The sequence below is a fragment of the Eptesicus fuscus genome, chromosome 13 (genome assembly GCF_027574615.1).
Source record: "Eptesicus fuscus isolate TK198812 chromosome 13, DD_ASM_mEF_20220401, whole genome shotgun sequence".
NCBI classification, from domain to species: domain Eukaryota; kingdom Metazoa; phylum Chordata; class Mammalia; order Chiroptera; family Vespertilionidae; genus Eptesicus; species Eptesicus fuscus.
In genome coordinates this window covers 66844509-66860184 of record NC_072485.1, presented here as the reverse complement: position 1 = coordinate 66860184, position 15676 = coordinate 66844509, and the positions used below count along the sequence as shown (strand labels likewise).

Here is a 15676-nt window from a genome sequence, read left to right as displayed (position 1 = left end):
GGTGGTTCCTGACTGTCTACATTGCTTGCTCATGCTCTTTGGTTTTTCTTGCCTGTGAGCTCTTGGTGAGTCAGAAACACAACCATAAGTGCCCTTGGTACCTTTGGCACCTACCCCAGGGCCTGGCACAGTGCAGGCTCCAGGAAAAGGCATGGATGGCAAGGGGCTCAGAGCCTGGAGAGCTCCTGGGAGCTGGAGTGATCACAGAAGGTCATCAAATGAGTTAAGGATGGCAGCGTTGGAGGTTTGATGAGGCAGGAAGAAGGCTGCTAGGCTGGGAATGTAGGAACCTTGTCTTGCTTGAACCTCAAGAGAACTCAGCTGTGGGATGTGTATTGCATGTATCCTTTGGCTATTTTATAATTGATGAAACAGATGGCTTGGTGAGACCCTCAAGCCCCAGAGCTCACAAGTATTAGGGCAAGTTGAACCTGAAGCTCTTGATCACTGTGTTGGGCTGTACCTACCAGAGTCATGGTTCCTCAGCAGTGATGTGACATGAGCTCTGTGCCCTGGATCTTCCCTGTGGCCCTGCAGACCCCCACCTACCCATCTCCACCGTGCTCTGCCTAAGGGGGGAGCCTGATTTTTTCTGCACCAGTGGGTGCTGGCTGCCCTTGGCCTCCAGCTTCCTGGCCGAACGCCCAGAAGGAGGACCCAGCTGGAGATGTGGGAGAGGAAGTCCTTGTCCTTTATCATTGCTGCTGCCTCAGGATTTTTATTTTTAGATTTTATTGATTTTAGAGAGAGAGAGGAAGAGGGAAAGTGAAGAGAGAGAGAGAGAGAGAGAGAGAGAGAGAGAGAGAGAGAGAGAGAGAGAGATATCAATTTGTTGTTCCACTTATTTATGCACTCATTGGTTGACACATGTATGTGCCCTGACTGGGATTGAACCTGCAACCTTGGAGTATCGGGACAGCGCTCTAACTAACTGAATTACCCAGCCACGGCTATCTCAGGATTCTTGCCGTCTCTTATTGGTTTCCTTACCCCACCCACAACCTGTACACAGACCCTTTTGAACTTTCCACACTTACCCTGGTTGAGTGTGTCTGTCACCTGTCCCTGCCAGGATCCTGATGAATACTGGCATATTTTAGAAATCCTTATCTAGCCCTTTATTTATTCTTCACTGTGCATTGAAGGGAGAGACTAGGTGAGCGGCAGCCAGGTATGTGGATGAAGGAACAGGGCCTGACTCTCACCTTTGCTGTTCACAAATGGAAGTTTTGGCCTTTTAGGTTCCAAGTGAGGGATTATAGATGGAGTCACTGCAGTGCTCTGCCAGGATTGGAACAGAAATGTAGTGCAGCAGATATAACCCTGCTCTGTGTGTCCTGAGAGCATCAAATAAATAAATATAAATAAAAAAATAAAAATGGAAATGGTCTGAGTTCTTATCAGCCTTAGGGTGAGTCTGATTCTGTTATTTAGGGCTACAGGTTATGAGGAGTTGGTTTAAGGTAGCCACAGTATGGAAGTGGGAAGTCAAGGTGTGTTGGGCAGGAAAGCATTTTTAGGACATGGCCACTGAGTGCACCCAGGAAGGATGGAGGAGGGAGGAGTCAGGTTATTCTGATGTTTATAGACAGGAGACAAGTTTATGGTGCAGTCATACAGAGAGGGACTCAACGAGAGGGAAAGAGATTATGTATGGGTCCATTTGGGTGTGTTGGTAGGAGAATGTTTATATGTACACGAGTTGGGGGTAGAATTTAGAAGTTTTAGGTAAATGCAGCTAGTGAGCTCCCTGTGAGTAGATGTTGCGTAGGAAGAATCCAGTGTTCAGAGTGGACCACTGATGTGATGGCTAGGGCTTTGGCCGAATTGGGATGGCCTCAAGGGCATTGTTAATAGTTTTGTTTTCTGTGGGGTCCAATTTGAGGAACTGCTGATGGTTCCCGAAGATGAGGAGAGAGAGCTTTGGCTCATCAGCATAACTAAAGGAGGTGTGAAAAAGAACATACCTATCTATGGGAGAGGGCAGCTATGGACAGGCTAGGAGAATCAACACCAAGGGTCAGCTCCTCAGAAAGGAGGAGGGAGAAGACTCTACTGTGTAGTGTTGGGCATTTTGGGGTACAGTTAATGCCCAGCCATCTGGTTGACTAATGGGTTTCTACTGCACCTAGGGTGTGTAGGTAACCAAAGTCCTTGGCAGAACTGAGAAACAGTCTCATACTCTTTTCTCATATGTCAGTATGTCTTCTTGCCAAGTCAGAGAGCTTTATCTCTCTCCGTCATCTCAGGGGTTGCTCCTTTTTTTTTTTTTTTTTTTATAATATATTTTTTTATTGATTTCAGAGAGGAAAGGAGAGGGGAGAGAGAGAGATAGAAACATCAGTGATGAGAGAATCATTGATTGGCTGCCTCCTGCACACCCCCGCACTGGGGATCGAGCCCACAACCTGGGCATGTACCCTTGACTGGAATCGAACCTGGGACCTTTCAGTCCTCAGGCCGACACTCTATCCACTGAGCCAAACCAGCTATGGCGGGGGGGGGGGAGGGTTGCTCCTTTTACCCAGCTATGGGGGACTGCATAAGCCTTGGGTCATCTGCAGATGACCTTGGGTGACTTTGTAGAGGAGTGGCAAGAAGGAAGGTGAACTATGAGTACTCCATCTAGGTCAGGTCAGAATCTTAGGAGAGAAGGCATTGGAGAAGCTTGGCTAGAGTGGTTGAGGTCAAGATAGAGGTGAAGACCTGGGTTCTGGTTTTGGTGCTTTTTCACCAGCTGTGTGTCTTTGGGTAAGCCACCTGCTGTCTCTGGGCCTTAATGCCCACCTCTGTAACTGAGTTGTTGACCAATTATTGAAATATTTTGGACATTATGAGTTTCAGATTGCTCATTGGTTTTGTTACTAGGATCTGAGCCTTGGTGTTGTCATTGGTAAAATGGGGGTGAAAATACCTTGTAGAGTTGCTGTGAAGTTTGAAAGGTGATGATGATAGCAATAGTAGCTACATAGATGGTTTAATTTCATCCTCACTGCAACAAGGCAGCTGTGATTATCATCTCTGTTTACAGATGTAGACACTGAGGAACAGAGAAGTCAAGCTAATTGGCCCAAGTCACATAGCCAGTAAATGGTGGTGGCACTGAATGATTTCCCCCAGGTGGTCTGGTTCCAGATCCCATGCTCCTAATCGTGATTCCATGACTGTGTGCTCAGACGCTGGATGTAGAGGAAGCCTTGCTCAGTGCCTGGCACACGGTAGGTGCTTAGTAAGCTAGAGTTCCTTCCCTTTTAATCCTCAGAATGCATTTGGAAGCGGAGGTTCCCATAGTGCTTTTTGTCAGGCCTTGGCCTTGTCCTGGAATCTTGGGTCTAATCTTTCCCCATCTCTGGACCTTTGGGTTTGCCTCCTCGTTAAAATGAGAGACTCATTCTTTTCTTCAGTGGCATTGATGCAGTCCCTGCTGAATGCACCAGTCTAGGCACAGGGCACAGACGAGGCTTCTGTTCTCATGTAGCGCATACTTTGGTTGGAGGAGACTGAGAGTAATTGAAGTAAATGCTGAGGAGAAAACACACTAGTGACGTGATGGAGAGTGAGGGGCACTAACTTCCATTGGCTGGTTGGAGAAGGACTCATTGAAGAGGTGACATTTAGGCTGTGTCATGGGAAGGTCTGGGCAGAGTGTTTTGGAGAAGCCAATAGTAAATCTGTAAGTCTCTAAAGGGGAAACCAGTTTCAGCAACACTATGAGGGCATGAGGGGGTGAGGAGATCAGAGAGGCCTCATGCTGTGGCCCAGAGTTTGAATTTTATTCTTAGTGTGATGGGAAGTTGGGGGGCATTTTTTCCACTAGAGTCCCTTTTGATTATTTTCCTGTTCCTTTGAAAAATCCTGTTAACCACAAAAGGCGTGTTTATTAAACCATAGAACACTCAACTTAGGCTTTTAAAGTATGGGGAAGTAATTTATGGATCACGATTAATATCTTTGAGGACCTCCAGAGACCTAAAGATGACAGATGGAGACACTGTCAACTAAACAATCTTAAAGACCCTGTGTTTCAAACCTTCATTCTTCCCAAAGCTGCATGGGATAGGATTTAAAAAAAAGATTACTGCCACCTCTTTGTAGAAAAAAAGATGAATTTTTGCACAATGAAAATGCCAAGCCCAGTGTATTTCTTCGGTCCCACATTTGGCTTTCCACCCTGCAGCTGAGACCTAGAAATGGCTCTGGGGAAGGGTGGCCTGGTCCTGCCTTCCTCTCTTTCTGGCAGAGAATCTGGACTTTCTTTCTGGGTCCTTCTAACTCAGTTCATGATGGAGTGTCAGTAGGGAGTGTTGGATGTATCTGTGAGGACAAACGCTGGCAAGCCAACAGCCGGTCAGCCTCTGTATATCCAACCAGGTGAAGCCATTGCTTGTCCTTGACCTTCCGGTACACTGAGTTCCTGAATTCAGTGTCCCCACACCCTAACCTAGGCGAGCAGGTCTTAGCTTAATGGACTTGTTAGCACCCCACCCCATTATTAAATTCTCAGCTGCTTATTTCTCATTTGCATTTTCCGAGGCTGAGTGAATCTGCTGACTTCCGTTTTCTTTTTCTGTTACAGATTTTGTGCACAGATGCCTGTAGTAGTAAGTACCACTTCCCTCTCCACTCTTGTGTTGTTTGTTACTGCCCCCTGATGGACGCAGCAGCGTTAATAGCAATGTGAAAGTCACAGAGAATGTAAATTTGTGAAAATTCAGTTTTCAGTTGTTCTTTAAATGTGTCATGGGGGTTGAAACGGCTGGTGAAGGAAATAATTCAATCCATTGTGCAACATGGACAAATAAAAAATTAATATTTTCTGTGATTGTTTCCCAACCTATATCCATGGGTGATTAAAAAAAACCCCCACACAACTTAGTTGAAACCATGATACCACGATGCAGTATGATTTATTTTATGTGCTGTGATCCTATAAGTATTTTCTTGAGTTGTTACATTGCTCCATGATTTTTAAATGGTGTACAGGGTTTGTATAACCTTTAGAAAACCAGACAGCCTTTTGTGTATTTTGCTTCCATGTGAAGGGCTTGGTCCCACCCACTAACTCTAGTGCTGATCCATTAAAGTCCTCCCTAGTCTATAGTAAAATGAGAAAAATAAGGATATGAGAATAAGTTTTTAAAAAATATATTTTTATTGATTTCAGAGAGGAAGAGAGAGAGATAGAAATATCAATGATGAGAATCATTGATCAGCTGTCTCCTGGAGGACCCCAACTGGGGATCGAGTCTACAACCTGGGCATGTACCCTTGACTGGAATCAAACCTGGGACCTTTCAGTCTGCAGGCCGACGCTCTATCCACCGAGCCAAACCAGCTAGGGCGAGAATGAGTTTTTAATGAAGCTAACTATATTCATTTGAAAGTACTGCCTATTTTGGGATTATGTACTTAATGAATTTTTTAATTGTAAAACGTTTCAATAAGAAATAAAGATAATAGTACTTGGTAGTTTCTTAAAATGTACCTTTTTGGAAAAAGTTGGTAGCTTTTGTCCTCAAAATTAGGGGACTTTTTGGGTGATCACTTAGTAAGTTAAAATGTCTAATCACTGGGTTATACGTCTGAAACTAATATAATATTGTATGTTAACTGTAATTAAAAAATAAAAAATTATTTAAAGGCAACCTCCCCCACAAATGGCCTCCCCAAAAAGGAGGGCACTTTTTTTTTTTTCTGGGATTGGTAAAATCCTTAAGTCTGTGAACCACAGTGATAAAATAATTAGACTGTTCTCAGAGCAACATTAAAGGGGACAGATCACGCTGAAACCTTCTAATAAAGAAATCTCAGTTAATAACAGTAATTATACCAAGGCTGTGCAAACAATGGGAAGAATCCTGCAGTTGCTTTTTCTGCCTAGTTAATCAGCTTCGTCAATAAGCTTGTACCTCTAGCAGATTTGAATCACTGGCGTGAAAGAAGAAAACCTCTATGCATAGAGGTGATATTTTGGAGCAGAAGGAAAGATGAGGGAACGATGATATGTTTAAAAATGTATAATAAAAAAAACCATGTTGTATAGCGAGTATATGGTGGATGTGCCATTTTATTAGTTTGCATTTTGCTTTTCTCTTCTGCGTACTAGGTGTCCCCTGTGATCTGGGTAAAGTCACATCTACCACCACTGAGATTCTTGCCAGTAAAGCACCAGAAAACCATACACTAATAACCGTGACTGATTTGGGCCACCAGAATCCGCCGCTTTTCCAACTGAACAGTGACAACATGACTTCAGTTGCGGGGCTGACTCCTGGTATGAACTATTATATCAGATACTCAAATGGCTCTATCTGCTGCCAAGGGCAGACAAGTGAGCAAGACTCTTCCTTTGGGGTGGATTGCGGGGTTTAGAGAATGTAAGTGTCTTCATACCCGCAGTGTATGTGAGATCTCTTTATTTGAGCTTCACCAGTAAAATGCACACTTGTTGTATCTCTCTTCTCCCCATTCTTGGCCCTGTTGCCTGTCCTGAGGGTATCCTGACTCTTCTGAGAGCTGCTCTAACCATCTTTCTGCCTGGTCTTCGAGCAATACTTCCACGGCTGAGCACAGGTGTAGATTCAGAGGCCCAGGTTGGCTTCCTGGCTCTGTCAGTTTTGAACTGTGGGCAATTCCTCTTAGATCTCATCTTTATTAAAAACAAAACAAAACAAAACAAAACAAAACACACCACACCAACAAGCTATACACACACATTTTATTTATTAAATTTTTTTTTGTTGATTTCAGAGAGGAAGGGAGAGGGAGAGAGATAGACACATCAGTGATCAGAGAGAATGACTGTTTGGCTGCCTCCTGCACGCCCCAAACTGGGAACCAAGTCCACAACGCAGGCATGTGTCTCAACTGGGAATCGAACCATAACCTCCTGGTTCATAGATCAATGCTCAACCACTGAGCCACGCTGGCTAGGTGCACACACATTTAAAAAACCATATTTTAAAAAGTGCTTTATTTTCTAAACAATTGAAACATAAGAACTTGCTTTCCTAAAAACTTCTCAGAATCTCTGTACGAACTAACAAAATTTAGTTCTCAACACATTTCTCCATCTTTAAAACAGACCCGTAGCCTTCCTCATGAAGTTGTCGTGAAGCATAAATGAGCAAATGTATGTATGTACAGCACCTGGCATGGTGCCAGGAACATGGTCCCAAATAGGGCTGCTGCTTTTGCTGCCTCCACCACTGTGACCGTGGTTATCATTTTACCACCCCCCTCACCACCCTCAGCATTGACTGTAATGGACACCGTAGTGATAAGCTGCCCCTCTAGCAAGAGGAAGCTCAAGTCTGGAGGGGCTTTGAGGCGTGAAGTGTACTGACTTGTGGGTCTTAGACTCTTCCCTGCCTATGCCTTTTCGTTTCTCTTGTTTCCTCTCCTGACCCTTCTCATGGATTGCATAAATGGTTGCATCTCCGCAGGGCCAGGTGGGGCACACTCTCCATGCTGACATTTGAAGGTTACGTGCATGCTGAGGTGGTGTTACCTGTACCATCTTTTCTCTTCTGGGGTCAGTACCTAGGTCCTTGAGAAGAAGGGCCCCATGGCTGTGCTTCCTCTTCTGTTGCAAGTTGCTATTCCTCAGTCTTGAATATAATTAGTATGCATCCACTTTGAAGTTATAGTTAATAACTGTAATAACTTTCATAGTTTTTAAAGAATCCTCACTCGAGGATTTACATTGTTTTCAGAGAGGAAAGGGGAGGAAGAGATAGATAGAAACATCAACGAAGAGAGAGAATCATTGATCAGTTGCCTCCTACATGCCCCCTACTGGGGATGGAGCGCTCAACCTGGGCATGTGCCCTTGACCGGGAATTGAAGCTTGACCTCCTGGTTCATAGGTTGATGCTCAACCACTGAGCCATGCCTGCTGGGCAGGACAGATTTTTTTATATGTCCATATCCAGTGACTATGTTTACCATGTCATGGTGCCTTAATAATCTACCCTTTGTGTTTAATGTAATGTGTTAGAGTTGTCAACAGAGGAGAGATTCGAAAGGATTAATTTCAGGTCACACAGCTCAGGTGGGGGAAAGCAGGTCCATATATCCGGGTCTGGATTCTAAGGCCAGTTCTTTCTTCTCTATGTGATTCTGTCCCTTGTCATCTTCATACCAGAAGGTTATGGAGCTTCCTCTGATTTCAGGGTTTGGCAAAAAGTTACCAGGTATTTCTGTACCAGATTATGCCTCACTACACGTGGTTGTTTCCCGTAAATGGGGAGATAGACTACTTTGCATCTGATGTCTCCGTTTGTAGCAGCTTCTATACAGATTTAGCCCTCATTCAAGTCACAGCCAAGATGGCCAACCTCTGTCATTTTGTCTATGCTTTAAAGATTTTTTTTCCACAAACACACATGCTTACATGTATGTATATGATTGCAAAATTCACTTCTGGGAAGTAGTCTATAGATCAGGCCTTGTTCTCATACTGATGACTTTTCGGTTTTCCATTTGTCTTTCATTCAGTTGATGTGGTACCCACTTTCCTTCCTTTAAAATCTTTCCTATTGCTTGTAAACAATCAGAAATTGTTTGCTGAGCAACATTTAATCTTTCTGCAAGTTGCTTTTGAGTTTGACACGCATCTTCATCCAATAATGCTTGTAATTGTTGATCTTCAAACTTTTTCTGTTGACCTGGATTTTCTTTGTCTTTCACATCGAAATCATCACTTTTAAAGCCTTTAAACCAGCGTTCACAAGTATCTTGAGATGGAGCATGTTCACCATAAGCTTCCTAAAGTATTCAGCAGCACTTTTCTTCACAATAAAGTAATGAATTAAAACTTCCCGCAAATGCTCTTTTTTGGGCATGAAATTCGACATTTTTAAGGGTAAAAATATCTATTATGTTAACACCTTCAGCAAATCTGACATATGAAATTTTGAAGCTTGTTGTCAATACAACAAAATAGCACACATATCAACATATGTATAACTCCATCTATTGAAAAAAATCTGCATTATTAACCGGTACACCTAGTAATTCTTTTGCAAATATAATTTTTTTCTTTCCTTTTTCTTTGGAAACAATATTGAAATAGAACCCAGTCCTGCTGTTTCCATCAGTCCCACCAGTGTGAATCTCGTAGGGAAAAACGACAACTCAGCTGCTTCTCATTCTGAAGGAAAGGATGAGACGCAAAGCAGCCAGCAGACTTCTGGTGAAAATCAAAGCGGCATTAATACCCCCAACTTAAGTCCAACGACTTTATGTACCTTCTCCATCACTCCGGGAATAAATGGAACTTGTGAAAATGCCAGTTCCATAAATGTCCCAACAGGTAAGATGACTAGCTCCCAGCAATGATCATGAACCATCATTCCTTCTTACCCAGTGGGCTAGAGCCTTGTCCGTTCAAGTTCCCCGATGAAAAGAGATTGATTGTCATTGACTGTGGGAGAGGAGAAAGGATTCTGTATTGTGCAAAGCCCAGGAGTTCAGGTTGCCTGATCATTCAGTATGAAGGCCCCTTGTTTTTGGGATGTTTTAAGTAATTCCAACTGCTTGGTTGTAGAAATCTTTTGTTTTTATTGGTTAATACGTTTCTGCTGGGACTTGGGAGCAGCAACCCCGTTGGAAATGTGTTTTGGTAGATTTTACAGAGGAATGTGTGTTTCAAATGAAAGTGCCCAGTGACATTTGATTGAGCTTAGATTTGTACTTAGCTTAGATGTCAATATCCTGAGCCACCTGTTATAGCTGCAAATTTAGCTTTTTTTTTTTTTTTAAGCTGAAAAGAACCAAAAATGTAAAACAGAGGTGAGAAGGTCTTTTTAAGCTGAGAAGAAGCACAAATTTGAAAAAGAGTCTCATTGTTGGTTTTCCGGTGTGGGGGCGTGACCTCATTGGCTGGTGAAGCCAGGAGTCTGACCTTTTGGAGTCCAGGGCTTGAAGACACCACCTGGGCCAGTGCCTTCTGCACATGGAGCAGATAAACACTAAACCAATGGTTTTCAACTTGTCTTCTTTTCAGCTAGGAAGCAATTTCTTTAAGCAAAATCTTTTTCAGAAGCCCAGTAAGTAAAAAGAACCAGGGAGAGAGGGGCTAAGAGATGGGGTGTCTCAGGCCCCTCCAATAAACCTCTGGAGCTCTTCAGAACACAGTTTTAGAGGGAAATCCCCTCCCCCAAATAAAGATTTCTATATTATATTGTGAAAGAGAGGAAAAGAAGGTGCTAGAAGAGAATGAAGGAGGAAAAAGAAGACAGAATTTAGAAATGGTGCCGGGGACAAGGGGACAGAGAATTGGCGAGGGTGGGGAAGACAAGGTGGTGAGTGAGCAGGAAAGCGGCCAGCCGGGAGCTGAGGACCCTTACTCTGCCTTACAGCCTGAGGACAAGGCTGCATTCCTCAGTTACTGTTTACTCAGGACCTACTATGTGCTTAGTTGTCCTGATTTCATTATTTTTGTCCTCCTGGTAACCCCAAGGGCTACAGTAGATGGAACTGTAAAGCTGAGAAGTTAGGTTTCTTGTGAGATCCCAGAGTGACAAGTGGTGGGAACCCAGGGGGCCTGATTCCTGACCCCTGTGGCACAATGATGCTCATAACAGGCACCCAATGTCATTCAGCTGGCTAGTTTGTTGGTGTTCCATTAAAAAAAGAAAAAGGCACACAAATGGCCCAGTTTAGAAATCTTTGCCTCAGAAACTTTTGATGTGAAGACTAGAACCACACAGAGGACCAGTTGGACCGGGCCCGGTGTCTCAGGTTCGGCCTCCTGCAGACCTCAGGCAGGGTTTCTGCTCTGTCCACAACATAGCTGTGCTTGTATGTGCTTAAGGCCAGAGCCCTGGGTTCTGATTTTCCCGATGCCCCCAAGCGTGTGTTCTTGAGCAAGTCACCCGCCTCTCTGCAGCTCCACGTTCTCATAAAGGTAGGGAGTGGATGTCATTTCGGTTGAAATGGTTTGGTTTATGTCGCTGAGAGCCAAATCAGGTGATGGAAAGAACGGTGAGGGGATAGCACAGATTGAAAGTTTCCTGAAAAATCCCCTTGGGTTCAGAATGCAGGCATGCGTTCCTTCATAGAAATGTCTTGGTAGTACGAAATGATATTACTGTGTTGTCTCGACTCGAGACCTTTAGACATATCAAACAATCACTTTATTTGATGCCCTGTTCCTGATGCTCAAAAACAGATGTATTAAATGCTGCTGTTTAAAAGGGACAATTTAGAAGAGTGTCAAGTCACTGTTGGCCCACTGTCTTGGGGAATATTACAGATCTTAAAAAGTTCTGGATTTAAGATTTATTCTCTTCTCTTCTGCATACGATATATATTTTCTCCTGCTCTGCAATGATGGAATTGCACTAGACTCTGATATAAAGGAAGTGTGTTTAGTGGGTAATATTGAAACATCAGCTTTTTTAATGAAAGGTGATTACACATGTCTTGTTCCATCAATGCCCATCGTGTGTTTTTAAAATAGAGCCTCCTCCAGTGTCTGGCCTTCGTGTTGCCTTCGAGGGTGTGACCGCAGTTGAACTTGCCTGGAAGAATAATAATGGCACTACCACCTACCGGATACTCCTGGAAGCCGTGGGAAGCCATGAGGAGTTGAATCAAACCTTAACAGTCAGCATTCCAGACCTGAAGCCAGGGGTTAAACACACCCTGCACGTTTCGGAATCAAACAACAAACAGAGAGACCTTCAGGTTGGAGGACATGGCTCAGGTGAGTTACAAGAGTGTGCTTCTCATCTACTTGCAAGTTTTTTGTAAAATTGATTTCTTAGAGAGAGAGGGAGAGATAGAGAGAGAAACATCAGTGTGACAGTGAAACATCCATCGGCTGCTGGGCGTGTGCCCTGACCAGGAATCAAACCGGCAACCCTTCGGTTCATAGGACAACACCCAACCAACTGAGCCACACTGGCCAGTTGGAGGAGCTTACCACATCCCCCGAGAAAAGGGATACTGAGGCAGACCTAGACATGTCCTGCATTGACAGTGGAGTAGTCATTTGCAGATTTCAGAGCATTTTCAGGGCAACTCTGCGAATTGAGAAGAACAAACATTTCACCCCCATTTTATACGTAGGACACAGAACTGCAAAGTGGGTGTTAGGATTCCTGATTGCAAGGGACAGAAACCAGACTTACCATAGCTTAGGCTAGAAGAGCAACTTACTGGCTCATGTATATTCCCCCACCACGGGCAGCCAGGCCTTAAAGAAAGTTACAGGGTGACGCTCATCGCTTCTTCCTGTTCCTTTCTTTTTATCGGTTTTGTTGTCGGAGTATTTCTCCACACAACGCAAGGAGAAACGGCCACCAGCAGTCCCCCTGGTTCAGCCCCCGTCAGCAGGGGGTTTAGGCCAGGGAAACAGGTGCTTGAGTGGGTTCTGATGAACGACGTTTGACTGGTGGCTGTCCTTGGAGAAGCACATGAACTTGGGTGGGAGAAGGTGATTTCCTGAAAGCAGGGAGAGAGAAGCAAATAGATGAATTTGCAAGAGAGGCACAGATATCTATGCTGCTTCCTGGGATAAAAGTACAGAGTGACACTTCCGCCCCAAATCGGGGCCTTTTCAGGCACAGGCGTCTCTGTCCGGGGGCGGAGGGGCGCAGGTACTGTGGAGCCTCAATTGTGGGGCAGCAAGGAGACAGGCACGTGCTTCTGTCGAATTTTAACATCTTCGTCTTTTGTGTTGGAAGCAGATGCCACCGGCACAGAGAGCTCGGCCCAGACCCCGAGGAGCCCAGCTGCCCCCGTGTACAAATGCCAACTCGAACCTGAAGACCCACCCTCTGCCTTTCCTCCGACCTACACGGAAGTCCTGCTTCTTGGGTTAAAGTCCAACACGCGCTACAAGGCCACTGTTTATCCTCGAGCAGCTACCGGCCAGGAAGGACTTCCCTGCGCCCAAGAGTTCAGGACACGTATGTTGGATTTCATGAAATGGCTTCAGCCAGTTGCTAGCACAAAGTTTTGTCCTCTGTGATTCTGAGTTACCTCTTGCTTTCACAAGCGGTTTTGTTGTTACACGGAGTTTTCCGGAAGAGACTTCGGACAGAGCAGACCCGTTGAGGTTCTTCTTAGCCCTGTGGCCAAGACGCTGCTTTCTCTGAGCTCAGTAAAGCACAGGGAGCAGCCACTCTGTGCAGACCCTGGGAGCTGCCTCGGGTTTTCCTTCATTTCTCTGCACATGAGCCAGTGAGACAAGCTGGTGTAATATTTTTCTCTTACAAACTGATATTCACTTAGTCACTGTTGGTTAAGTATTTTCTCCTTGAGATAAGAGAATGAGTTTCCTCTTTTGGACTGACCTTGGGAAGCACACTGCTCTTTCTTGAAAAAAAATTTTTTTTTTTTAAAATTGATTTCAGAAAGGAAGGGAAAGGGAGAGAGAGATAAAAACATCAATGATGAGACTCATTGATTGGCTGCCTCCTGCACGCCCCCCACACTGGGGATCAAGCCTGCAACCTGGGCATATGCTCTGACTGGGAATCAAACCTCCTGGTTGATAGAGCGACACTCAACCACTGAGCCACACCAGCTGGGCAGCATGCTGCTCTTTCTATGGAAACTAGTACACGTTGCTGCTTTTTACCTCTCCTTTATCAGCACCTCCACGCTGTAGATTGACCAATACGGGGAGGCTTTTTGGATTGGTGCTGGTGAGCGGCTAAACAAATGCTCAGTTTCTACCCTCAGGGAGTTTCAGTCTAGATGATAATTGAGACACAAATACTTGGAAAAGCACAAGGCCTGCTCTGCAGGTTTAGGAGCAAACACCACAGCATTGCAGTTCTTAGGGGCTTGGTTCTCAGCGATGGTTCCTTTTTATCCCACACCGTTTAACCACAACACACACACACATGTATGGACTCCCATCAAAAGTCAGGCATCTTAACCTGACTCTGATTATCTTATCCAAAAGTATATCTATTCTAAAAGGCCGTCGTAGGCCCACAGAACAGAGGGTGGGGGCCGGAGGACCCAGGATAGAAAATGGATTAGCCTCCAGAAAACTCTGGATGGCTGGACTGCACTGAATCCAGTGACACTCTGAGGATTCAAAGTCTTGAGATGGAGAGTTGTCACATACCCGCTTTCTGGATTTCTGTGCTGGAGAAGGGAGATGCTGTCCCCCAGGTTCTACATGGGTCACAGGCACTTCTTCCTACCAAGGGGGCATGGAGTGCTGTTTGGAAAAGGGGTTGCATGGTCACTGTCCACTGTCGCTGCCCCTGAGGGAATCCACCACATCACACGGAGAACCAAGAGCAGGTAGCCATTGCAGTTGGCCAGGTTGCTTCTTCATAGGAGAAGATGCCTGACTTTTGCTGGGACCCCATACATATGTGTGTGTTGTGGTTAAACAGTGTGGGGTAGAAAGGAACCATCGCTGAGGGTATTTCTTAGACTAGATGGCATGCCCGATGACAGCGTCTCTCTCTCTCTCTCTCTCTCTCTCTCTCTCTCTCTCTCTCTCTCTCTCTCTGGCTTGGCCATTCTGGTTATTGTGAACTCCTCTCGTGTCTTCACAGACTCCAGTCAGGTTTTTGACATGAATGCTACAAATATCACTGCCACGAGCATGATCCTGACCTGGAAAATCAATGATAGTGACTCGTCCTCTGTCTACACCTACGAGATACGCATTGCTGGGGAGCCCGCTTATCTCAATTGCACCAACGAGACTCGGGCCGTCATCACCCGACTCAACTCGAGCACCTTATACAACATCACGGTGCTCCCGTTCCTGCAGGACGGCTCTGCGGGCATGCCGGGCTTCCTCCAGGTGTACACCTGTGAGTGCACACCTTGTTAGCTAGCCTTTCTTGCCTACCTGCCATGCGCCAGGCCCAGTACGAGGCTCTGCTCTTGCCCTGCAGAGCCGAGCGTGTGAGTCCATGGGACCTTTATATTCAGGATCTGCGATACAATACCGGTGATCCTCGACCGACCCTGCCACACGCCCACGTTGTGTGATGTGTTTTCCTCGCTCTGTCTTGTTTACTGTTCACAGCCCTGTGACCTGGATGCCACTAGGCTGTTTTATGGATGAGGTAGCCAAGGCTGAGAGAGGTGCTGTTGGCAGGTGTCACACCTGGCAGATGACAGAGGTGGGGTTAGACAGCTGGGGTGTCTCGACCCCAGCCTGTGCGGGTAATGACTGTTCCGGTGTGACAGAGACGTGGAGCAGATTGCTACACGGAGACAAAAAGAACCTGGATATTCATGTCCCCTTGTCCCTAAGGTGCTGTTGTATAATGAAGCAGGGCTCAGCTGTGTCTCATCCCTTGTTTGCTTAACTGTCCCTTAAAGATCAGATGAAAGGCAGCACATTAAAAGCTTTCTGTCCGAAGAGGCTCCAGTAATTTAAAATAAAATGAACAGCGTGCCAGTGGTGTTGTAGGGTAATGCTATAACAGTATCAGGGTAGCAGTGGCCTTCGAGGTAGGTAGTAGGATCTCTGTTTTACAAATGAGAAAACTACAGCTCAGCATGGCTGAACTGTTGGCCCATAGCCGCAGAGTTAGCAAGTGGCGGAGCAGGGACTGGAACCCAGGGGTCCTGGCTCATCCCACATCAATGCTTTAATCCAAGGTCTGCCCCTTCCCGGGAAGCACACTGACAGTGGCCAAGGTCCCACTCCAGACCCTGAACCCTTGACCTCCGGGATACA

The 15676-nt window shown here is 45.4% G+C and overlaps 1 protein-coding gene across 1 annotated transcript in view; it reads left to right on the top strand.

Moving 5' to 3' along the window:
• Positions 1-4579: 4579 nt before the first annotated feature.
• PTPRJ (protein tyrosine phosphatase receptor type J) overlaps positions 4580-15676 on the top strand; it is a 41220-nt gene continuing 30123 nt past the window's right edge. Inside the window, exons 1-6 of the mRNA XM_054725709.1 lie at positions 4580-4601; positions 6107-6274; positions 9077-9316; positions 11468-11713; positions 12699-12920; positions 14535-14798. Of these exons, the coding sequence (XP_054581684.1) occupies positions 6247-6274; positions 9077-9316; positions 11468-11713; positions 12699-12920; positions 14535-14798 (1000 nt within the window). The 5' untranslated portion in view covers positions 4580-4601; positions 6107-6246. The remainder of the gene's footprint in view (positions 4602-6106; positions 6275-9076; positions 9317-11467; positions 11714-12698; positions 12921-14534; positions 14799-15676) is intronic.